At 39.5% G+C, this 25,532-nt stretch overlaps 4 protein-coding genes and 1 pseudogene across 4 annotated transcripts in view; 3 read left to right on the forward strand and 2 right to left on the reverse strand.

Annotated features, from left to right (window-relative positions):
* The window catches only part of LOC134795220 (transient-receptor-potential-like protein), a 395,634-nt gene that overhangs the window by 9,564 nt on the left and 360,538 nt on the right, over positions 1 to 25,532 (forward strand). Inside the window, exons 4-14 of the mRNA XM_063767051.1 lie at positions 1,187 to 1,424; positions 2,432 to 2,574; positions 2,878 to 3,058; positions 3,767 to 3,958; positions 4,424 to 4,658; positions 5,284 to 5,436; positions 5,678 to 5,820; positions 6,404 to 6,516; positions 6,943 to 7,076; positions 7,779 to 7,902; positions 20,102 to 20,297. Coding sequence (XP_063623121.1) covers positions 1,187 to 1,424; positions 2,432 to 2,574; positions 2,878 to 3,058; positions 3,767 to 3,958; positions 4,424 to 4,658; positions 5,284 to 5,436; positions 5,678 to 5,820; positions 6,404 to 6,516; positions 6,943 to 7,076; positions 7,779 to 7,902; positions 20,102 to 20,297 — 1,852 coding nt within the window. The remainder of the gene's footprint in view (positions 1 to 1,186; positions 1,425 to 2,431; positions 2,575 to 2,877; positions 3,059 to 3,766; positions 3,959 to 4,423; positions 4,659 to 5,283; positions 5,437 to 5,677; positions 5,821 to 6,403; positions 6,517 to 6,942; positions 7,077 to 7,778; positions 7,903 to 20,101; positions 20,298 to 25,532) is intronic.
* LOC134794912 (tektin-1-like) lies at positions 10,248 to 11,591 on the reverse strand. Its single transcript, XM_063766765.1, has one exon. It carries the CDS (start codon positions 11,532 to 11,534, stop codon positions 10,248 to 10,250), a length of 1,287 nt encoding a protein of 428 aa, XP_063622835.1. The 5' UTR covers positions 11,535 to 11,591.
* LOC134794911 (tektin-1-like) lies at positions 12,455 to 14,477 on the forward strand. Its single transcript, XM_063766764.1, has one exon. It carries the CDS (start codon positions 12,525 to 12,527, stop codon positions 13,809 to 13,811), a length of 1,287 nt encoding a protein of 428 aa, XP_063622834.1. The 5' UTR covers positions 12,455 to 12,524; the 3' UTR covers positions 13,812 to 14,477.
* LOC134795156 (tektin-1-like) lies at positions 15,406 to 16,485 on the reverse strand (annotated as a pseudogene).
* Positions 16,734 to 18,355, forward strand: LOC134795063 (tektin-1-like). Its single transcript, XM_063766900.1, has one exon. It carries the CDS (start codon positions 16,820 to 16,822, stop codon positions 18,104 to 18,106), a length of 1,287 nt encoding a protein of 428 aa, XP_063622970.1. The 5' UTR covers positions 16,734 to 16,819; the 3' UTR covers positions 18,107 to 18,355.

The following is a 25,532-nucleotide window of genomic DNA, read 5'->3' on the forward strand; positions in this document are numbered from 1 at the left end:
CTTGGTGACACGGTGGGTCATGTCACGCTCTTTATAATTATCTCTTCTTGCTTCTAACGATATCCTGTGGTCCAAGAATCCGGAAACCGGAATATAATGGAAGTTACCGCTGTTTCCCACGATGTTAGTGATGTCAGCTCGATGGAAGGGTGGCGAAATCAAATTGTGGCGGCAATTGAGTGTCGCAGTCACTTACTTCTGAGGCTTCTTCACTGGAGCTCTTCGTGTAGACATCTCAGTAGGTGCATGTTCCTTCGGCGGTTACCACTATAAGGAAAATGGCAACCGTGCACGTCGGTCCCCGTAGGGACCCCACTCGGGGTCACCACTTTAGGGGAACTGGTAGAGTGAGTGAAGACACCGTTGACTGGTAGACTTAGACTGATTTATTCAATGATACCTAAGCGCTTTATACATCCTGTTATCTTTACATTACATCTCCAATCTGCGGCGACACATACAATATCTCAACTGAATCAGCGCGTGCCCTAATCTATACTAAACTATCGACACGCGCTGATTATATTTTGCTGACCGCCATAGAAACTATACCTTGTTGGGATTAGTCCGGTTTCCTCACGATGTTTTTTTCTTCACCGAAAAGCGACTGGTAAATATCAAATGATATTTAGTAGGTACATAAGTTCCGAAAAACTCATTGATACGAGCCGGGGTTTGAACCCGCGACTTCCGGATTGCAAGTCGCACGCTCTTGCCGCTAGGCCACCAACCCTTTGGTTCCAATAAGCCCACATAGGTAATTAGGTATAATCGTTCCTACGGTGTATATTTAAGAATTTTTCGTACTGACGACGAATTTATAAACCTACATAATTTCATTAAGTCATCAATATGCTGGAAATGTTAGGCATGGGCGGCGTTCGTTAGCTTCAGAAGAACGCAGCTCCTTTATGAGGCGCCAGGAGTTTTAATTTCGATTAATGTCTATATTTATCCTTCTACTTATCTATAGCTGGTCAAGCAGATCTTGTCAGTAGAAAAAGGCGGCAGAAAAATGTAGGCGCGAAGGGATATCGTCCCATAGAAAATTTGAATTTCGCGCCTTTTTCTACTGACAAGATTTGCTTGACCATCTATAACTATTTAATCTGTCATAGAAATATAAGCGTCGGCTGCCTCGACCCGGATTAGTGACCTCTTACATATCTAAGGATTTCATTCCTAGGATCCTACAGCGAGCCCACCGTCAGAAGAATGTAGACGTAAACTGCGTGGATTCCCTCGGCCGCGGAGCTCTAACCCTGGCCATAGACGGGGAGAACATGGAGATGGTGGAGCTCCTGGTCGTCATGGGCGTGGAAACGAAGGATGCTCTGCTGCAGGCCATTAACGCTGAGTTTGTTGAGGCGGTGGAGCTGCTGCTGGAACATGAGGAGCTTATTTATAAGCCTGGTGAACCATACGTACGTTTGTCCATAAACTACCAACTTATACGCCTTCATAAAGAAACACAGACGCAATGGGCGACACATGGGTGGAGAGGATTTGCTTCATATGTTCATCAAACCAGTCTTGTCATTTTAAACTTTGCCTTGGTTTTTTATGGGCGTACCGTAAAACGGGGTGAGTAGGTTTCGCGGGGAGAGGTGGGTGAATGGGGAGAGAAGGTTTGAGAGGGGGGTGAGAAGGGATTTTAAGGCTACTGCTACAAAAATAATGTGTTCCAATTTAAAATGGAGCTATAGTAATACGCATAATAAAAAAAAATCGATCCAACAATCTTCCAAAATCACTTTTGTATGAAAACCCTCTCACCCCAAATACGAGGCACTACGGGGTGAGGTGGGTTTTCCTCTTTATCGTCAAAGTTATGAAATGGAACTACCCAAAATAAAATAAAAACTAAAATACAAACGTCCGGAACACTTATTATATACACCAGCGGTCGGCAACCTTTTAGCATCCAAGGGCCACATAGTAGTTAACGATGTTGACGCGGGCCGCACTTTGTTAATATTACTCACTTTATCAGACATTGTCGTTTGTTAATATTACATACAAAATAGCCAGGGAGGCTCGCGGGCCGCAAGTGAGAGGTTCGCGGGCCGCATGCGGCCCGCGGGCCGCGGGTTGCCGACCGCTGATATACACCATTCAGTTTTCATATGTAAAAATAAAATGTTATCGAGGTTTGAATTTCAGTTTTGACCCTACTCAGCCCATTTTACGGTACCTCTACGCTATTCCTAACCAAGGTAAATGTCGCGTCCCTAAATAATAATGATGAATGGAGTGTAATTTTGATTTGACTCCCGGGGTCCTGAATTATAGCAGGCTTTTTTTAGTCAAGGAAGTCTTAACATACTTTTGGACTTTAAAGCGAGTGAGAAATGATCACAAAACACTTAAAATGTTAATCGGTTTAGTGTCTTTTGTAGATTACAAACCAATTACAATTTTTCTAAAACAGAGTTGGCAGAAAGTGGACCCGAACACGGCCATGTTCACGCCGGACGTCACGCCGCTGATGTTAGCAGCTCACAAGAATAACTACGAGATCATCAAGATCCTTCTGGACCGCGGAGCCACGCTGCCTGACCCTCACGACGTCAGGTAGGCAGATATGTACTACGTAGTGACCACGAAAAGGCTGGGCATATGTACATAATTCCTGCTTCAATATTAAAATTCCAACACATTTATTGTGCTATCGTTAGTTCACTGTGCTCTTTACAGGAGAAATAAAGTTTATATTTAACAAGAGAGAACTAAGTAGCCTAAAAAAATTAAGTAGTTTCTCATCATCATATTCTTCCTTCTTGGGAATCCTTATCTTGCTGTGATTTTCGGTTCACCACTCAAGAATGTTTCCGCTTCAGCGGCCACTGAATAATAAAAAAAAAATACTTTTCGCAGATGTGGTTGCGACGACTGCATCCGTGAGTCATCCGAAGACTCCCTCCGGCACTCTCTGGCGCGACTAAACGCGTACCGCGCCCTGGCCTCTCCATCTCTCATCGCGCTTTCTTCCACCGACCCTATCCTCACAGCCTTCCAGCTCTCGTGGGAGCTCAGGAACTTGGCTTTTGCTGAACAGGTTGGTTTCACTGAAAAAATATGATCTATCGAGCACACATTAAAGTGATTTCATTAAGATTAACTGCTATATACAATATCAACTAATGTACGTACGTAAGACGTACGTAACGTGCCTACGAACAGTGAAATTTATTGCTTTGTTCGATAGGCTCATATGGAACTGTTTAAAGCATTAAACGTTAATGCAATTTCAATTCTTTTTAATGTTTTCTTTCTTTGTGTTGAATTTACCCTTGAAAACATTGAACACCTAATTAGCTTCTTGAGTTTCACAAGAAACGTGCCTTTCGCTGAACAGGGGTCCAGGGGAACAGGGCCCTTTAGACTTCGTTTGTCATGGCAAATAAGATTGCGGTTGGACATTTACTTGAGGGAAAACGAATACGAGGACAATGCAAACCTCCATGACACTTGCTTATCCTTTAAACATTTCCGTTTAAAGCTTGGCCTTGCCCAGAATCCCACGTTACGAAAAGATCAAAAGGAAATATTTTTAATCTTCCAACAAAAAAACGTCATTCAAATAATTCTAGATGACATGCGCAACAGTTAGGTTAGAATTTTATCTGACCGTTTAAATGCTCATGCTAAACGTAACCAAAATCTTTCAAGTGAGATAATTTACACAAGTCAGGTCATAGGTATGTTAAAAAGAAGGTATCCGATAATTTCTTGACATAAATTGAATGCTCCTTTCTTACTACAGGAAAGCAAAGCAGAATACCTTGAACTCCGTCGGCAAGCGCAGCAGTTCGGTGTGGACCTCCTGGACCAGTCCCGAAGTTCGCAGGAGCTGGCCATCATCCTGAATCACGACCCCGACGAGCCGCCCTTTACGGACGGCGAACATATGAAGCTGGCAAGACTGGAACTTGCCATCGACTTTAAGCAGAAAAAGGTACTTCATTGTAGCAGACTTTAAAATTTTCAAAAAGGATTAAATGGTGTGATTTCACTGGCGTGGATTATATAGTTCCCCAGTTCTCAAGCGCTATTCATCAAATTTAACGATAAGCCTTACGAGGCCACTGTTTTATTTTTTTTAAGTTGATTATACTGTTATACAAAATGTTCTGGCGTTTGCTTTAAAAATTTATTGTTTGTCATATTATCTGTCATTAGGCAAAAAACTGAAACCATTAACTTCGTAATGTTATCCTATAGATAATTAGATAGGTTAGGTTAGGTTTGTTTTATGGCAATCCTGAAAAGTTACGCGTTTCTGAACCAAACAAATTATGACTAACGAAAATGCGGACAAACGATACATTATGACTTAAAACTTTATGGGAAACAATAGAGACCCCTATATAATACTAAGAATGTAATACGTAAAATACTTACAAACTAATATATTTTTCAGTTCGTAGCCCACCCAAACATCCAGCAGCTCCTAGCGTCGCTCTGGTACGAGGGAGTCCCAGGATTCCGTCGCAAGACAGCCATGGAGAAGATCAACATCATCTGCCGCGTGGCTATGCTCTTCCCCTTCTACTGCTCACTGTACATGGTGGCTCCGAACTGTGCCACGGGCAAACTGATGAGGAAACCTTTCATGAAGTTTTTGATACATGCGTCTAGTTACCTGTTCTTTCTGCGTAAGTAATTCTTTAAAAGTTCTGTTTTGTAAGTGACGTAAAGATAGAACGGAATCATCATCTTCCTCGCGTTATCCCGGTTTTTTGCCTCGGCTCATAGGAGCCTGAGGTCCACTTGGCAACTAACACCGAGAATTGCCGTAAGCACTAGTTTTTACGAAAGTGACTGCCATCTGACCTTCCAGCCTAGAGGAGAAACAAGGCCTCGTTGGGATTAGTCCGGTTTCTTCACGATGTTTTCCTTCACCGAAAAGCAACTGGTAAAAATCAAATGATATTTCGTACATAAGTTCCGCTAAACTCATTGGTACGAGCCGGGGTCTGAACCCGCGACTTCCGGATTGAAAGTAGCACGCTTACCCTAGCCCACCAAAACCAACGCTCTAAAAGAGAGAACGGAATATCCTTGGGATTAAGCTAATGTTCAATTAACCTCAATCAATTTTGTAATTTATTGATTCTTTCGAAATGTCTTCATCGTGTTCGGTATTTTTTAGTCGAGATCGCAGATCTGCGAAATCGACTCCACACTCGCGTTCGCGGCTTCGCGCCGCGATTTGCGCACGAGTGTGGAGCGGGCTGTTGCTACTAACGATGGTGGTTACATTTGATCATTTTGTTTCAGTAATTTTGATTCTGGTATCACAAAGAGCTGAAGTGCAAGCGATACAGCTGTTCGGTCCAGAGTGGATGGTCAAAGAACTTGAAAAAGAACTGCTGAAACAGAGAGGAAACGGACCGACATACTTGGAGCTCGTCGTTGTAGTCTACGTTCTTGGTAAGACTAAATTCTTTTCCACTTTCCAGTAGCTCTAGCACAAGAGCGGCGCGACAGTATCTCGCCCGCGAGATAGACTAGCCGTCCATTTTATATTTTGTATTTCATTTGTAAATGAAAGCTTCCTTGATTTCCTGTGAAATCTTTCTGTAATTTCGTAGCGCTCAACTTCCAACTTTTTGGAAACTTTCGGCAACATTCACATCCGTAGCCCTCACCCCATAAATTATTGAAATTTCAGGATTTATATGGGAAGAAACACATGAGATCTTCACAGATGGCATTCGCGCGTACCTCCGAGACATGTGGAACTTCATCGACTTCACACGCAACTTCCTCTATGTGACCGTGGCATTACTCCGGATAGCGGCATATCTGCAACAGGTTATATTTAAATTTAATACGATAGAAATGATTACGAGTACCTAGGTATAAAAATTTTGAAGACTTGGGGCTCGATTTGCAATTTGTATTCCACAATTGTTTATTTTCTTTATTTAGGGTTACCAACAGATAATAAATCTTACATACTCTTAAATCTATATAACAATCATGACTGATGCTTACATAGCTAATTATAGGTAAATTATAGGTAATTGTGCCCCATAAGAGAAGGCGAAGGCGCCAATGCCATTTATCACAAAAATTGTAGGTACTTCTGGTATTCACGTAACCTATGTACCTACTGGAGTTTCTTGGAGTCGTAGAGGGGGGGGGGGGGGGGGGGGGATCCTGTGACTGCTGTAATTCCGCAAGTGACGGTATTGGCAGACAACTACCTACCGCAGGTTGATTCAAGGCAGGTTCAGTGTCAAGAGTAATGAGGTGCCGTTTAAGCATAAATACCTATTGTTGTCGAAAAAAAAAATCGACAAACTGATAGCCGTAACAAGTGACGTGAGTTCCAACGAACAATTCTATTGTGATTATTAGTCGTACTTTCTGAATCAAATGTATTTTGTAACAGATCACGGAGATCAAGAGGGATCCGCAAACCAAGTTTATACCTAGGGAGCAGTGGGACGCTTTTGACCCACAGTTGATTGCTGAGGGGTTGTTCGCTGCTGCTAACATTTTCAGGTACCTATTCAATTATGTTCATCCCTGTTCCTGACTGCATTATGCAGTGTGATCCTATGGATCCTACCTACAGTCAGCATCAAATAGATAGTGTAGTCCAAAATGGCCAAATTCCTATATCGTAACAGTCCTTGTACCGATATATTTGGAAACTTTGGCCGTCACTATGTGTTTGATGCTGTCTGTACCTGTACAAAAACTTGGAAAAAACTCTCTTACTTCTATCTATTCTATCTATTAGAATTGAAATAAGTAGCTAGCAACTTTGAGAATTTGTCTGACTGTTCGCAGCGGGTTCGCCAGATGCACAGATTTTCCAAATCGAAAAAAACGGGGGCAAACTGTTTTTATGATATCGAAAATAAAATATTTGGCTTGCCTCAGTAATAAGTTGTTCGAACACTAAAACATGATCCTATCCCTTAGTGCTCTGAAGCTGGTGCACCTGTTCTCCATCAACCCTCACCTGGGGCCGCTGCAGATCTCTCTGGGCCGCATGGTCATAGACATAGTCAAATTTTTCTTCATCTATAGTCTCGTGCTTTTCGCTTTCGCTTGCGGTAAGTTATTTAAATTTCTATTTCTGCCTCTATATTTCTATTTCTTCTAGTGTGTGTCTAGAGATAATAGAGATATTGGTTGTGATCATACCTACGAGTTCTTGCGGTTAGTTAAATTATTAAAAATCTAGCTGATAAGTGTCAAATCCAATGAAATAACAATAGTAAAAGTCTGATTAGAGCTAAAAAAATATTTCCCGTGTATTGGCCCTTGAGCAACTCAACTGTGCAACATGAAATATTATAATTCCGTACAAGAGGTTTGAGTAAAGAATTATATTTTGGGTTATAGTTTGTAAATAATATATACATAGTATAATATAGGCTAACTAAAAACATAATTTGCATGCCTAGATTATTGGCGACATATGCTAAACTCGCAAAATTGGATGTTAACACCTTATTTCTGCACCTACCACATTTCTAGCAAATAAATTTCCATTTCTATTTCACTAGTTACCATCAAGTTGTTACTAGAGGTAACCTTATTTCTGCACCTACCACATTTCTAGCAAATAAATTTCTATTTCTATTTCACTAGTTACCATCAAGTTGTTACTAGAGGTAACAGCTGAGAAAGTTTTCAACTTTAGAAGGACGAGAATCAAGGACACGTTTTATTTATTCATTTATTTACGTTAGAGATACCTTACGTAATATGATGCTTGTATATATGTATTGTTTAATTTTACCGGCACATAGGTCTTAACCAGCTTCTCTGGTATTTCGCCGACCTGGAGAAGAAGAAATGCTACGTCCTCCCCGGAGGTCTGCCGGACTGGGACAACGCCGGTGACTCTTGTATGAAATGGAGGAGTTTCGGAAAGTAAGGAGTTTGGCTTTTTTTGTTTTTTTTTTAGTCAGAGGTGGAGGTAATCCTCATTGGATACTGCCGGCCCGGTATCCGGCAGCATGCCCGACTCGGCTGCATTGGAGATTTTCTTCCCAGCCGCCTACGGACTAAACCCCTCCCTAAACCCTGTAAAGTGTTTTGTTGCCAGAAACTCGGCGCTATCGGTATACGCGTTGTTCCTGGGTGTGTAGTTGTGTGATCCGGGAAAGACGTGAGTGTAGAGCGTGATGAGTTGTGAAGTGTTATGTGTGTGTTGAGTGTATTTGCATGAGTGCAATAAGCGATCGTGTGATCAACTCTATGCACTGCGAAAAGGTCTTATTAGGAGTTTGGCTTAGGCTAGAGCATAATTAACTTGCAATATTTTCCTCTTTTGTTCATTCGGAGTTACATAAATACCTTATCCCTACGTTAAGGCTTTCCACTGAAGCAGAGATGAACAGAGATGAGAGGAGGCGTGTAGGAATCAACCTATAGCATTGGTTGTAATCCGGCGGAGTGGAGAAGAGATGTGGATTACAATCAATGCTATTGGTTGATTCCCGCATGTCTCTTCTCATCTCCGCTTTAGTGGGAAGGCTGCCTAATGGGGTATGAAATAATAGTTAACTCTCTGTACCAAAATAATTAAATATTATATATTTATACGCGATTACCTGATAAGTAATCTGCAAGCATTGCCTCTTAATAAAATTTCATTGTTGGCTATTGCTGTTCACATCGTAGTTACTGCTAGATTCTTCATACCTCCTCATGTTAAGCCGCGGACTAGACGCACGCGACCAGCGGCGCTGTCGTTCAAAACAGTTTAAGATAAGATAAGATAAGATACATTTATTGATAAAATTGTACAAATTTTACACTTCAGTTAATACATTACAATGTGAGATTTGTCTCCGTAGTTCTATTAAATACAATTTTAATTATCATGAATACAATTATTATCATTTAATTCCTCCTCCAACTTCCTCCAACTCTATATCTATATTTTGATCGAGACGCGCGAACCAATGATCGCACTGCCCGGCACCGGGCGGCACGATGAAAAATTAAAAGTAGAGTTGAATAAATCTGTTTTGGACGACAGCGGTGGCGGCGGCGGTCGCCATGCGTCCAAGGGCCCGTTTCTCAAAAGCTTGTTACTTGTAATACAAGCGGATGTTATTTGTTAACAGCTTTTGTTAGAAAGGGACTTCCACTTGTAATACAACACAAGCACAACAAGCAGTTGAGAAACGGGCCGCAGTCCGCGGCCTTACAAATAATATTACTTATGACAACACGCACGTCATTCTTTTTGTTGGCCGCTACCCCGAATTTTATGAGCTTTATTTATTTATTTACGACCGTACTTATATCTTTTGTTGGTATAAAACAGTGTTAACGTTTTCGTCACGTACCAGACAAAAAATATGGCTTGGGATTATTTGCGAAAAATAATAAAATTTACAATTCATCGACTCAACCATAACAATGAAATAAAAACAAATAATAAGTAATCGATGTTACATAGTAAGTATTATGTTCTTATCTTTAAAATAAAAATACGACTAGCATTAGGTATGCATATTTATTACAGAATAAAGTATAGGTACCTACTTACTTAAGTTAGTTAATTTAGGTACTTAACAAAGACAATTGTATCCCTTCTCATTTGATATTTTCCATTTCAGCACTTTGCTCTTAAACATTTAGGTACTTAATGTCATAGAAACACTTTCGTTGGAAAGATTTCGAAAAGTTGAGAATGTCAGTAAACAGATACACAACAGTATACAATGTACCTAAGGAAATAAATCAAAACTATGCCTTAAGTACATTCCATATTCTAAACGAGAAATAATTCTCGTTTGGACATAAGTCCAAAATGCCTTCGGGAGCGTTCAAGTATTACGTAACGAATTTGGGGGGGGAGGGGGTCTTGTAAAACGTTACGATGCTTTACAGCGGCGGGAGGGGGGGTTTGAACTACGCGTTACGTAACGTTGTTTTTTAACCCTTCAGAACGGTCGCGTAGAGAAATTTTCTCACGCATTTTTTAAAACGTGATTTTTCTCAAAATTTTAGACATTGCAAATGTTAATTAATAATATTAACGCGATTAAAACAATAACAAAGGTATTTTAGCGACTTTCCGGTACTTTTTATGCCACATAATTGTGGCCTTTAGGTAAAAAAAATGGTCACTTGTGGTTACGTAACGTTTTACTAGGGGGGGGGGGGGGGGTTTACAGAAAAACGTTACGGCGCGTTACATGGGGGGGAGAGGGGGTCAAAAATGTCCAAAAATTGCGTTACGTAATACTTGAACGCTCCCTTCAATAGGCATGATAGTCCATTGTCGCCCTCAGAGTCATGCAATCCACCTCATCGATCTTCAAAGTATTCATCTTTATATTGATGTCCTCTTCCAACTGGATTTGAGTCTGAGACAGATAACGAAGGGCAGCCGTGGCGTCTTGCAGCATCTTCTGCAGCTGCTCAGTGCTGTGGCGAAGCATTTCACATTCATAGTACAGGGCTTGACCTGGGGAATCTTTCACCAACTCGGCGCCAACTCGCTGAGCCCTTCTCCCAAGCCTCGTATGCGCCACACCGATGTATCCTTCTTTATCAGCTATGGCTTTCTTCAACAAATCTATATTATTTTGCATGGCATGAGCCTTTTCTGTGACCTCACGATGCATATCCTCCAGGTTTCCTTTAGCGAGCTTTGTCGCTTGTATACGCTCGTTAAATGCATGATTGCATTTGTTATAAATCGCCCACAAGTCGTCGACGACCTGCTTCAATAACATGTCAATAAATACTCGTATCGGGCGGGCGGAACTCACTTCTTTCGCTGCCTGTTCTATATTTTTAGCGGAATAGAAGTTGTATTCTTCGGTTGATATGTCTGCTGGGTCCATATTTGTGTAACCTTCGCAAATAGGTAAACATATGTCCGTTGGTTTTAATGTAAGCGAACCTTTATCGGCATCAATAGCAGCTTGTTTGTATTGCAAATCACGATCGAGCTGGTATCGCGTGGAACGCAGGCGTCTCATTTGTTCATTCAACTGCTCAAGAGCTCGCTCCAATAGCCTTTTGGCGCCAAGAATGGTTGATATTTCTTCTTGTAAAGCAGTTTCTACATTGTCGACCACTAGATCGATTCCCAGCCTGCTGTCTCTTAGCATAAGACATTTTCTACATATATTTAAAGCATTTTGTTCTAAAGAGGCCAGACAATCTTGCAGCCTAGTTTTATACACACTCATAGCTTCAAGTTCGATGCAGATTTCTTTTCTCTGTAGACATAACTCCTTCTTATTAAATTCAACATCTGATATACGTTCCTCAATGCGCCTTTCGGAAGTAGCTTGTAATATTTTGCTTCTGTCTTCTGTTTCTTCCCTTACTCTCTGACATTCTCCAAGGACCTTGTCCGCTAGCTGTTGCTGGTCCGTGGTGATCTTGCTTTTCGCGTCGTTGTTTAGTTTCCATTCGCCGAGGGTAAACTTGGCTGTTCTGGGAGGTATGCATACCAATTCTTGTTGCGATAGCATTGTTGTTGTCACTGGAGCGCCGATAACATGGCGAATCCCAAACTTGGTGTCGGCCATAGTTGAATTCTTTACAATTAGGTAACCTTAACAAATCACGAATAACACTGAGCTTTAACCACGCTCTTTACCGTCTATCAGTGGATCTTATGCCTTTTGTAATAAGGTTTACGAACTGTCAGTTAACAGTGATGACACTTATAATTAGTTAAGAATAAATGTGTGATTCTTAAAACGTAACGCAAACTAAGTTTAGCAATCGACTTAACTGTTTGTCTCCATGGGAACAATTAAGGCGTTGCTGTGCGTGCAGCAAGTAAAGATAATCCCCCTCCCTTTTCAATAAAACCGGGCGCTACCTAGTGCGTGTCAGTGAAGGGTTCCGTACTTTCATGGATTTCGAATTTAAAGAGAACAACAAGCGTACACAAACAGGAATGCGGCTGTAGGTAGGTACTTATTTTTGCCATAATAGAGGAACAGGTAGTTGCTTAGTTGAATAAATTAAGGACCACTTGGTACCACTTCACCCTGCACAATTGCACATTATTATTATTATTATTCAGAGCCCACTGTGTCCCACTGCTGGGCAAAGGCATCCCCCCTCTTCCTCCACTCGTCTCTATTTAGTGCAATATCTGGCCTCTGGCCAGCCTCTCAAGAAGGAATCCAAGTTATCTCGCCATCGCCGACGAGGCCTGCCGGCTCCCCGGTTAGACTCGTGGGGCTCCCACTCTGTGGTTATTGTACTTACAATTGCACATACCTGTTAAAAAAAAATTACATCAAACAAAAGAGAGAGATACAATATGGATGATATGGATAGATAAAAGAAACCGAGGGTCACTAATATAACCTTCATACAACACAGCAAAAAAAAAAAAAAAAATCACTTGTTCGCTGGCACACGTTTGACAACCATTTGATAGCGAAATGATTTAATTGTCAAATATTCACATTGACTATCTTAACGTAGTGGTTGAATCTCTTTGACTATCATAACATTTTTGTTGTCTCTTTACAAACATTTTCTAGAAATTATTTAGCAAAATGTCCGACGCACAGTTTGGTGTGCTCCACGTAATTGGTGCTCCGGTGGCCACGACGCGGCTATCGGAGCAGGCGATCGTCTGCGTACCCCCCAGGTCCGCTAAATTCACTGTCGCAGAGTGGAAACTCAACAACGACGCAAGAAACAGAAACGCCGAAGACCAGGCTCAACTCGCCGACAGGATCCTTAAAGAATGTGAGAGAGTCCGCGACCAAACAAAAGAAAGTGCGAAACTCTTAAAAGAAACCACGGACCGGCGCATAGAAGAACGAATTGGTGATGTCGAGTTCAATAAAGGAGAGTTGAAAGTACAAAGAAAAGAGATTGTCAATGAGCTAGAAGCTTTAAGTATGTACAAGACCCGGCTGCAAGACTGCTTAGCTTCACTGCAAACGAATGCTCTTACGATCTGTAGAAAATGCCTCATGTTGAGAGACGGCCGGTTAGGAATCGATTTGGCTGTCGATAATGTAGAAGATGCACTGCAAAATGAAATAACTACAATCCTCGGGGGCCAAAGTCTTTTGAAACGAGCTTTAGAGCAGTTGAACGAACAGATGCGACGATTGCGTTCCGTTCGGTACCTACTAGATCGCGATTTACAGTACAAGCAAGCTGCCATCGATTCCGATAAAGGGTCACTCACGTTAAAACCAACTGATTTATGCCTGTCCATTTATGAAGGCTATTCCAATCTCGACCCTGCTGATATTTCAGCTGAAGAGTACAATGCGTACTCCGCGAAGAACATACAGCAGGCGGCACGAGAAGTGTCTTCCGCTCGGCCCATACGCGTATTCATTGATACTTTACTCAAACAAGTTATTGATGATTTATGGACAGCCTATAACAAATGCAACCACGAATTCAATGAGCGTATTAAAGAGACTCATATTGCAAAAGGGAGGCTGGAGGAGATGCATCATGAGACGGCGACGAAAATTTGTGAAATGCAGGATAATATTTTAGAGTTGCAAAAGGCTCTAGCTGAAAAGGAGGGGTACATAGGTTTGGCGCACACGAGACTTGGTAGGAGGTCTCAGAGAGTAGGCGCTGAGTTGGTGAAAGATCCTCCGGGGCAGTCCCTGTTCTACGAGTGTGAGAGCCTCCGGCACAGCGTGGAGCAGCTCCAGCAGATGCTACAGGAAGCCACGGCCTCTCTGCGCTATTTGCTGCAGACACAAATCCAATTGGAAGAAGATATCAACGTCAAGATGAATACTTTGAAGATTGATGAGGTGGATTGCATGACTTTGAGAGCTACTATGGACTATCATTTCTACTAAGTATGCCAATTGCTTGATTGCATTTGTTTTTTTCAGTATCATATTCATAGTATTCATATTAATTTATTTATAATAGGTATCATTCATATTACGAGTCAATTTATTATTAGGTACAGCATATATTATAGTTATTTATCTATTTAATTTATTTATTTACTATCGACGGCAGAGTTAATATTCCTAGTTCTTTGAAATATGGTCTTACTGAGGTTTCCTTTGCTACCTGGACCACATATCTTATGGCTCTTTTTTGTAATATGGGAGTTTTAGTAAAATATGGGAGTTTATCAAAAATTCGGGTTGAGTAATTCGTAAATAACAATGTCTTTCTTTGAAATGACTATTTTACTGGGAAATTACTACAAATAGTTCCGAAATAAACTTAGAAATAGTACATTTATTTTAGAATTTTTTTATGAAGGCAAATTGATAACAAAACATCTATTAGGTACCATTTTTATACTTCATGGAAACAATAAGTATTTCCGCAAATATGAACGTGATTTCCATGTATGTACTTATACGCGTGGGTATTATTGTGAAACATCTGAAATTCTGTAACGAGTAATGTATGAGTTACTTACTCGTTAACTTATGCAATCGGAAATGGGAAAAACTTTATGCCACGTATTCTTAGCTAGAGCGTGTATAATTTTTTTAATTTTATTCTGCTATATTTTTTAGTATAAGGTTTATTTTTAGTTATTTGCATTATAATAAAATAAAAATAAAATATAAAAAAGCCTTTTATTTCTTGCAACTGTAACGTAATACATTTTTTACTCAAATACTAGTTTAATATTAAGATTAACAATTTTAATTTAATTTTTTTGAGATTATAAAAATAGTTAGTTGGCAAGAACCCCTCTGCAGGTGAAGGCCTCCTCTAAAGATGCCCAATTTGCTCTATCCTGGGCTATTTGCATTCAGTTAGGACTAGCTATTTTGGTTATCTCGTCCGCCCATCTCGTTCGTGGTCTTCCGATACCTTCCCACGATGTCACTCTTAGGGTCCATCGGTGGTCTGTCAGTCGTGCTACATGCCCTGCCTATTTCCATTTCTTTTTTTATATAACCTTAGTTTACCATTTCAGTTGGAATTCCAATGCTACAAAATTTACGATGTCTTATAATAAGTAGGTATAATATCTGGGAGACCGAGCTTTGCTCGGAAAATATATAAAAACTCAAAAATGTGAGTTTTCCCAGTGATAAGACCTAGCTAGATCGATTTATAGCTCTCGAAAACCCACATATAGCAAATTTCATCGAAATCGTTAGAGCCGTTTGCGAGATCCCCGAAATATACCTAAATATATATAAATAAATAAAGTATATAGTTTATAAATATAGTTTAAAAATAAAGTATATAAATAAATAAATAAACAAGAATTGCTCGTTTAAAGGTATTAGATAGATAGATAGATAGATATTTTCAGCAACTTAATGATATATAGAAAAACTTTCATTAGAAAGACTTCGAAAAGTTGGGAATGTCAGTAAATAGAAACACGGTTATACAATGTACGTCATGAAATAAAATCAAAACTATGACTTAGGTACTTCCATATTCGAGAATATGTGCCAAATGCCTTCAATATGCCCTATATGCCTGATAGTGCATTGTCGCCCTCAGAGTCATGTAATCCACCTCATCGATCTTCAAGGTATTCTCTATATAGATGTCCTCTTCTAACTGGATCTGAGACAGATAACGAAGAGCGGCCGTGGCGTCTTGTAGCATCTTCTGCAGCTGCTCAGTGCTGTGGCGAAGCATTTTACATTCATAGTACAGAGCTTGACCTGGAGAATCTTTCACCAACTCGGCGCCAACTCGCTGAGCCCTTCTCCCAAGCCTCGTATGCGCCACACCGATGTATCCTCCTTTATGGCTTTCTTCAACAAATCAATATTCTTTTGCATGGCATTTTCGTGACCTCACGATGCATATCCTCCAGGTTTCCTTTAGCGAGCTTAGTCGCTTGTATACGCTCGTTAAATGCATGATTGCATTTGTTATATTATAACTATTATAAGCCGCCCACAAGTCGTCGACGACCTGCTTCAATAACGTGTCAATAAATACTCGTATCGGGCGGGCGGATCTCACTTCTTTCGCTGCCTGTTGTATATTTTTAGCGAAATGGAAGTTGTATCCTTCGGTTGATATGTCTGCTGGGTCCATATTTGTGTAACCTTCGCAAATAGGTAAACATATATCCGTTGGTTTTAATGTAAGCGAACCTTTATCGGCATCAATAGCAGCTTGTTTGTATTGCAAATCACGATCGAGCTGGATCGTGTGCAGTCGTCTCATTTGTTCATTCAACTGCTCAAGAGCTCGCTCCAGTAGGCTTTTGGCGCCAAGAATGGTTGATACTTCTTCTTGTAAAGCAGCTTCTACATTGTCGACCACTAGATCGATTCCCAGCCTGCCGTCTCTCAGCATGAGACATTTTCTACATATATTTAAAACATTTTGTTCTAAAGAGGCCACACAATCTTGCAGCCTAGTTTTATACACACTCATAGCTTCAACTTCGATGCAGATTTCTTTTCTCTGTAGACATAACTCCTTCTTATTAAATTCAACATCTAATATACGTTCCTCAATGGGCCTTTCGGAAGTAGCTTGTAATATTTTGCTTTTCTCTTCAGTTTCGTCCCGGACTCTCTGACATTCTCACAGTTAGACCAAGAAAAGTTTGCAACGCTTTTAATAGCACACGCACTGCAAGTATACTGCAAGTATTATTAATATCTCATAATTTCATAGAAGTTTGACGCTTAAAATAAACGTTGCAAACTTTTCTTGGTCTGACTCACTCTAAAATAAACCGAGGGTCACTAATATAACCTTCGTTCGCACACAGCCAAAAATATTTTTAAAACACTTGTTCGCTGTCACAGGTTTGATAGATATTTAACAACGGAATGATTTAACTGTCAAATATTTTCTTATTTTTGTAGTCTCTTTACAAATATTTTTGAGAAATATATTTAGTAAAATGTCCGACGCACAATTTGGTGTGCTCAACGTAATTGGTGCCCCGGTGGCCACGACGCGGCTATCGGAGCAGGCGATCATCTGCGTACCCCCCAGGTCCGCTAAGTTCACTCTCGCGGAGTGGAAGCTCAGCAACGACGCAAGAAACAGAAACGCCGAAGACCAGGCCCAACTCGCCGACAGGATCCTTAAAGAATGTGAGAGAGTCCGCGACCAAACAAAAGAAAGCGCGAAACTCTTAAAAGAAACCACGGACCGGCGCATAGACGAACGAATTGGTGATGTTGAGTTCAATAAAGGAGAGTTGAAAGTACAAAGAAAGGAGATTATCAATGAGCTAGAAGCTTTAAGTATGTACAAGACCCGGCTGCAAGACTGCTTAGCTTCACTGGAAGCGAATGCTCTTACAATCTGTAGAAAATGCCTCATGTTGAGAGACGGCCGGTTAGGAATCGATTTGGCTGTCGATAATGTAGAAGATGCACTGCAAAATGAAATAACTACAATCCTCGGGGGCCAAAGTCTTTTGAAACGAGCTTTAGAGCAGTTGAACGAACAGATGCGACGACTGCGTTCCGTTCGGTACCTACTAGATCGCGATTTACAGTACAAGCAAGCTGCCATCGATTCCGATAAAGGGTCACTCACGTTAAAACCGACTGATTTAAGCCTGTCCATTTACGAAGGCTATTCAAATCTAGACCCTGCTGATATTTCAGCTGAAGAGTACAATGCGTATTCCGCAAAGAACATACAACAGGCAGCACGAGCAGTGTCTTCCGCACGGCCGATACGCGTATTCATTGATACTTTGCTCAAACAAGTTATTGATGATTTATGGACAGCCTATAACAAATGCAACCACGAATTCAATGAGCGTATTAAAGAGACTCATATTGCAAAAGGGAGGCTGGAGGAGATGCATCATGAGACGGCGAAGAAGATTTGTGACATGCAGAATAATATTTTAGAGTTGCAAAAGGCTCTAGCTGAAAAGGAGGGGTACATAGGTTTGGCGCACACGAGACTTGGTAGGAGGTCTCAGAGAGTAGGCGCTGAGTTGGTGAAAGATCCACCGGGGCAGTCCCTGTACTACGAGTGTGAGAGCCTCCGACACAGCGTGGAGCAGCTCCAGCAGATGCTACAAGAAGCCACGGCCTCTCTGCGCTATTTGCTGCAGACACAAATCCAATTGGAAGAAGATATCAACGTCAAGATGAATACTTTGAAGATTGATGAGGTGGATTGCATGACTTTGAGAGCTACTATGAACTATCATTTTTACTAATTATGCCAATTGCTTGTTATTTTTTTGAAATGACTATTTTACCGGGAAATTTCTACAAATACCTACATAGTTCCGAAATAGACTTAGAAATAGAAATACATTTATTTTCGAAAAGCTTTATGAAGGCAAATGGGTGTATAATCTATTACCATTTTTTATACTTCATGGAAACAATAAGTAGGTATATCCGCAAATCTGAACGTGTATTCCATATATCCTAATAGCGCTTGTATAGTTTTTATATTTATTTTATTTATAATTATTTTATTTAAAACTATGTTATTTATAATTATTTTATTTAAAATTATGTTATTTATAATTATTTTATTTAAAATTGTTATTTATAATTATTTTATTTAAAATTATGTTATTTATAATTATTCTATTTAAAATTATGTTATTTATAAATATTTCATTAATATTTATTTTATTTTGCTATATTTTTAGTTTAAGGTAGTGAGTTATTTGCATTATACTGTGTTATAAAACTCGTATATTATTAGTGTTAAACCATTGAATAAATTATTAAAGTCTGTTTTATTATGATCTCATTTGATTGAAACACTTACATAATCTGGAGTGCTGGTGGCCTAGCTAGCGGTAACAGCGTGCGACTTTCAATCCGGAGGTCGCGGGTTCCAACCCCGGCTCGTACCAACGAGTTTTTCGGAACGGAACGGAGGAAACCGGACCAATAAGGCCTAGTTTCCCCTCTGGGTTGAAAGGTCAAATGGCAGGCACTTTCGTGAAAACTAGTGCCTTCGTTAATTCTTGGGATTAGTTGTCAAGCGGACCCCAGGCTCTATGAGCCGTGGCAAAATGCCGCGATAACGCGAGGAAGAAGACTTAGATAATCTGGAACGAATTAGGTAGGTACTGGTATTATGTAATACAAATAAATATATACGATATGTGCAAAGGCCATTAGAACAGTCAACAGACACATAATTTATCAAATTTTTAACTATTTCTATGGTCCTTTTTTGGCTGAACCACAAAGAACCAAGCTAACCGCGGAACTTATTTGAAACTATTTAATTTGTTACATATGAAAGATTTATTCACAGTGTTTTTTTTTAAGTATTTGCTTTTAAGTTTGTTAAAATTAAAATATTCCTTTAAATATGTTCGAAAAGCCTTAATGGCGGAGCGTCAGGTGTGTTACGTCTTCGACAAGAAATGAAAACTCCATACAATTCTTTTGTCCAGATTTTGCTCGGACCAAGCTAACTGTGCACATATTTGCAGTGACCGTGTGAGAAGGGTCACTATTAGATGGATTCTACCCCACTTGAGTTATTGATATTACATAATTCCTGAAAACGGGTCTTACGAAGTGGGCCAGTTCGTTAGTAGTGTTAGTACACATGTTCGCTCGGAATTATATGAACGGACCTATCTGGGTCAAACAGATCATTGTGTTATGTCTTTCCTGTAGACATACACAAGAGTTAAGGGCTATAAAGGTTAATTTTCTTATTTAACCCTTATCCACGTGAAAAGGGCCTCCTTTTATTTAGAGAACTATGATAAAATCATTACTTACATGCCCATAAGCTATTAACTATTGCCCACAGGAGAGAAAAATGTACAGTTCGCGCGAACACACTAGTTTTCTCTCTTGTGGGCAATAGTTAACAGCTTGTGGGCATGTAAGTAATGATTTTATCATAGTTCTCTAAATAAAAGGAGGACCTTTTCACGTGGATAAGGGTTAAATAAGAAAATTAACGTTTATAGCCCTTAAATCTTGTGTATGTCTACAGGAAAGATATAACACAGTGATCTGTTTGACCCATCTTTACTTTTGAAATCGTTGGCATTAGGTGTTTTAGATAATTTTCAACGTGTTTTGCGGTGGGAGGGTGGCAACATTAATTACATGTAAAAAATACGCAAGCAAGTATAACGGGTTAGCACGGATTGACTAGCACGTTATCTTTTCGCGGATTAGCAAAGTAATATTTTGGTTTTAATTCTTTTTTTTACCACCAGCGTATTCGAAGCCTCTCAATCCCTCTTCTGGGCGTCATTCGGCATGGTGGGCTTGGAGAACTTCGAGCTGGCCGGCATCAAGAGTTACACTCGCTTCTGGGGGCTGCTCATGTTCGGCTCCTACTCCGTCATCAACGTCATCGTGCTGCTGAATCTGCTCATCGCTATGATGTCCAACTCTTATGCTATGATTGACGTAAGTGACATGCAATTAAATTTATAGTACATATGGTGCTACTTAACCGCCCTAGGGCAGGATTAAGGACAATACGTGCCTATGTCAAAAATTTAAAGGGCCATATGTACAGTAAAACGTTGTACAATACACGTGCGAAAAAGTAATTCGCAATTTAATTAATTTCCTACTTTTCGCACTTGTATCGTAATGTACTATTATTTTATTTATTTATAATTTTAAATCAGGCAACAATGCCCATATTACAAATACCTTACAGACTAACACACAGGATGGAACATTTTTAGAGACTGAGCTGAAAGGATAGTGTTATCTAAGTGATCTACAATCGAGTTATTATAATCGTAAAGCTGGATTAAAAAGTAAAACAAAATCATAAAAATAAAATATTGTTATATCAGTGACAACCCTACAAAGTTATTTACGTTTTAAATCTAGTTTTAAATTGACACATGTCATGTCATTTAATAAGATCTACTGGTACTTGCTAGGGTTGAAACATACCGATATTTACACTAATGTTTAAAAAACTGTATCTCAAAAACTGTTAGAAATTTTAACGTGATTAATAAGTGAAAAATTAAGTACGTAGCCTAAACAATTCCCCGTTTGCGTAAAAGTCCTTTGTTCTGTTCCACCCGATATATGCATTTTATAAACTTAAAAACTAAACACTATTTGGGCGCCAAAACGGCGTGGCTCCCCCATACAACCATTTCCAGTCGCCGTTACGACGCGGTGTTGACACATCTTGTGTCGACACCGTCTGTTTCGGTCACAATTCCAGTCGCAGAGTCGTCGCCGTGTCGACACAGTTACCAGAAATGGGGAAGGGTCGACACATGACACAAAGTGACATAAAGTGTGGTCGCCGTGTGCACACATTGTTTCGGGTTTGCGACTACTTTATGCCAAAATCATTCGTTCATTCGTTCATTTTGTTCCTGTCAAATGGAAACTGTCAGATGGAAAAATACTTAAATAAAAATAAGTGACATTAATACGCCATCTCTAAAACGGATTACAAGACGCAATTATATATTGTTTGCATTTATATTACAATATGACTTAAATTATTATGGGGAATTAAACTGCTCGAGTGATTTGATAAACTAAGTGTAATATAATCATCGCACCACCACATTGTTTTAGTTTAGCCGGAAATGAAATTGTTTACTTCTCAGTGCCTGTGTTCATAATAACTTATTATTTGAAGCATTTTTAGTACTTCGATGCGTATACTATACTTAAATAACAGAAATAACGCTTTACATACTACGAAACTTGTTAATTATGATGTATAAATATGGTTTAAGGCTGAGAAATATTGCAGTCACAAAGTAGTTGCAATGTTTCGACTTTGTGTCGACTCTGTGTTGACACATGACACGCGCTGTCAAAAGTAATAACAAAGTTACTGGATTTGCAAAATGGCTCCTTGTGTTGATTTGTTTTCAGATATTCTCAAAGTGTAAAAATGCCGTGGTCAGAGATGGGCATTAATCGATTAACTGTTTATTCGACTAATTAATGGAATAAAAAAAGTTAATTCTCAAATTTTAATCGCGATTAGTTTAGTCGACCTAACATAGATTGAAATTGAATTAATCTGAATATTAATCGAATAAATTATCGATTAAATCTCGATTGAAAGTTGACAGGGGGCCATTTTTGTACGTAAAAATAATAGAAATGTCTTGCATGCAGATGGTAGCAAAACACTTTGTCATAAAAGTCGAGATGGGTGTCGATATATAGGTTTTAGGGAGTGCCGATTTCGAAAATAATGACCATTTTGGAATCCGAAATGGCGGCCATGCACTGTGTCATAAAAGTCGTCATGGATGTCGTTTTATACGTTTTAGGGGGCCCCAATTTTGAAAATGATGACCATTTTGGAATTCAAAATGGCGGCCATGCACTATGCCATAAAAGTCGTCATGGGTGTCGTTTTATAGGTTTTAGGGGGCGCAGATTTCGAAAATGATAACCATTTTGGATTCCAAGATGGCGGCCATGCACTATGCCATAAAAGTCATCATGGGTGTCGTTTTATAGGTTTTGGGGGGCGCAGATTTAGAAAATGATAACCATTTTGGATTCCAAAATGGCGGCCATGCACTATGTCATAAAAGTCGTCATGGGTGTCGTTTTATAGGTTTTAGGGGGCGCAGATTTCGAAAATGATGACCATTTTGGATTCCAAGATGGCGGCCATGCACTATGTCATAAAAGTCGTCATGTATGTCGTTTTATAGGTTTTAGGGGGCCCCGCTTTCGAAAATGATGACCATTTTGGAATCCAAAATGGCGGCCATGCACTATGTCATAAAAGTCGTCATGGGTGTCGTTTTATAGGTTTTGGGGGGCGCAGATTTCGAAAATGATAACATTTTCAATTGAAAAATGGCGGCAATGCACTATGTCATAAAAGTCGTCATGGATATCGTTTTATAGGTTTTAGGGGGCGCAGATTTCGAAAATGATGACTATTTTGGATTCCAAGATGGCGGCCATGCACTATGTCATAAAAGTCGTCATGGATGTCGTTTTATAGGTTTTAGGGGGCGCAGATTTCGAAAATGATGACTATTTTGGATTCCACTTTTATGACAAAATACGTAGCCGCCATCTTGGATTATAAAATGATCATCGTTTTCGAATTCTGCACTCCCTAAAACCTATAAATCGACATCCGTGACGACGCAAGTTATCTTTATTTTCAGATCTAACAAATTGCTACAGAATACAAAGGACAAAAAAGAAGCGAGGAGGTAATGAAACAAGCAAAAATACAGATGATTCGTCGACGCAATTGGGTGATTCTTAAATTGTGTCCAGATTTTTTTTGTCATAAAAGTTTATATTTCGACCTTGTAATTTTTTAAGTAAATGTTTTTGTTTATCTATGAGGATCTCACTAGAATAGTATAATCAAGGTATGTTTATATTTGATGAATGAAATAGTAACGCAAAAAAATATATTTGTGTCTTATATTCCTGCCGAAGACTTTTATTTTACCTTTTCCTTCTACACAAGTTTGGCCAAGTAATAAGAATTTAGGGCTCTCAATTTTATTTTGACTTCTACAACAGTAAAGCTACGAGGCCATGTTTGGTATCGTTTTCGTATAAATTCGCAGTACCAAATTTAGTTAAGGTATCACATTGACACCATTCCGAAGTAAAAACATATAAACTTATTAAAATACTTTCTTTTAAACTCCTCTTCACGCTTAAACTGCTGAACAGTTTTAATTTAAATTTGGTACACATATATTTTGAGTCCCGAGACAGGATATAATAAGTTATCTCAAAAATCATCCTTTAAAGGTGTGAAATGAGGTGTAGGGGGGAATTCAGAATTGACTTCTTGAAGTTAATACTGTTTAAGTTTTGGTTTGAAGTCATGTTTTTTCATCATTTTTAACTAAATCAAAGATGTAGACCATCCCAAATTTCATATAAATCGGTTCAGCAGTTATTGATTTCCGGTACAAATTTCCACGCCACTTTTCACACCTTCAAAAGATGATTTTGGTTATAAGATCTATCCTATGTCCTGTTCCGGGACGCAAACTATTTCTATACCAAATTTCAACGAAATCGGTTCAGCGGTTAAGCGTCAAGAAGAGTTTAAAAAAAACCGGCCAAGTGCGAGTCGGACTCGCGTATTAAGGGTTCCGTACATTAAGTCCGACTCGCGCTTGACTGCACATTTCTAATAGGTTTTCCTGTCATCTATAGGTAAAGAACTATTTTGTGTATTCAGACGGACATACATACAGACGCACGAGTGATCCTATAAGGGTTCCGTTTTTTCCTTTTGAGGTACGGAACCCTAAAAAGATTTATTTTTATTTTGTGGAATGGTGTCAATGTGATATCTTAAATGGATTCAGCACCCCAGATTTATACGAAAACGATACCAAACACGGCCTAGCACCTTCACTGATATAGATATATCAAGATAAAATTGAGAGCCCTAAATAAACTTTCAAGAGCGGATATCTCAAAAACTATTCAACATATCGAAAAAATTGACTGAATAAACTTGTAACAAATTAAATTAACTTTCATTTTGTATAAGTGGCCATGTCGCTGAGATGCATAGTTTCCGAGATATAATCGAAAAACGGGAAAATGGGACCTTCAAAGCCCCCTCTCTCCCCCCCGCTCAAGGGCTACGGCCGGGGACTTTTGATATGTTCACCTCCTAACTTGTCAAACCGAGTTACGGAGTCAAAAATTGTGTTCCGAGCATTTCCCTCTACAACTTTTGGAGCATTCGTTGCCTGACCTAAGTAGCTTATTGAATTTCTTTAAAAACTTTTCTGTAAAAGGTTGACGGGTGTTGGGTGTTTATATGGTTTCGGTCGATTATTATCATTTGCATTGCCCATGATGACTTACTAGAATTACGAGCACACGAGACACTAATAGTAGTTTGACAAACCTTGGTTTTCAAGAGGTATTTTATATTGACATTTGCTGTCACAAATTTGCTGTCAGATTTAGTCGCAAACCGCACGCAAAGTGCACACAAATGTGTCGACACCTTGTTACGGAAAAGTGTAGACACGGCGACGACACTTTGTTTCGAAACAATTCTAGACACATTGTGTGGACTCTGTTACGACACATCTGACATTTAGTTACCACTTTGTGATTCTGCGACTGGAATGGTTATATGGGCCGTTGAATCGTCTGGTCTTGTGTCGGATTCGGCATTTTGCCCCGGAAGCTCCGAAACCCGACACCCTTCGACCAGAAGTCGGCGCACTTAAAAATAATAACAGTCTTATAATAAATAAATAATTTAAAAATCTGTTTCATGGTAAGCAGATATGACGGATTGCCACTCGACATTATCATAATCAATTTAGAAGCTATTAGAACTCGGTTGCCATTAATATTTAACTTATAGGGTCTACCTATTCTTAAACTTAGTCCTCAGTCAATTTAGTGTCTTCGTGAATCATTTAACCGGTTAGATTTGAGTTCTGATTGCGTGCTAATGGTTCACAGAATGACAAATGTGCTTTGAAATTACTCGTAGTCTGATGGAGGTCGGAAATGTGTCGGTGAAGCAAGCTAAAGTTGTTTGATAGTATACAAGGGGTCACCCATTAATTACATCACACGTTTAGGGGGTGGGAGGGGGTCAAAAAATGTGACATATTGTGACAAGGGGGAGGGGGGAGTCACAAACTTTGTGACGTCACTTTTAACTTC

This window comes from Cydia splendana, chromosome 11, assembly GCF_910591565.1.
Source record: "Cydia splendana chromosome 11, ilCydSple1.2, whole genome shotgun sequence".
Taxonomy (NCBI): domain Eukaryota; kingdom Metazoa; phylum Arthropoda; class Insecta; order Lepidoptera; family Tortricidae; genus Cydia; species Cydia splendana.

Excerpts from the sequence above, each read along its gene's own strand:
- LOC134794912 (XM_063766765.1), bottom strand. The coding sequence starts at position 11,534 with ATGGCCGACACCAAGTTTGGGATTCGCCATGTTATCGGCGCTCCAGTG.
- LOC134794911 (XM_063766764.1), top strand. The coding sequence starts at position 12,525 with ATGTCCGACGCACAGTTTGGTGTGCTCCACGTAATTGGTGCTCCGGTG.
- LOC134795063 (XM_063766900.1), top strand. The coding sequence starts at position 16,820 with ATGTCCGACGCACAATTTGGTGTGCTCAACGTAATTGGTGCCCCGGTG.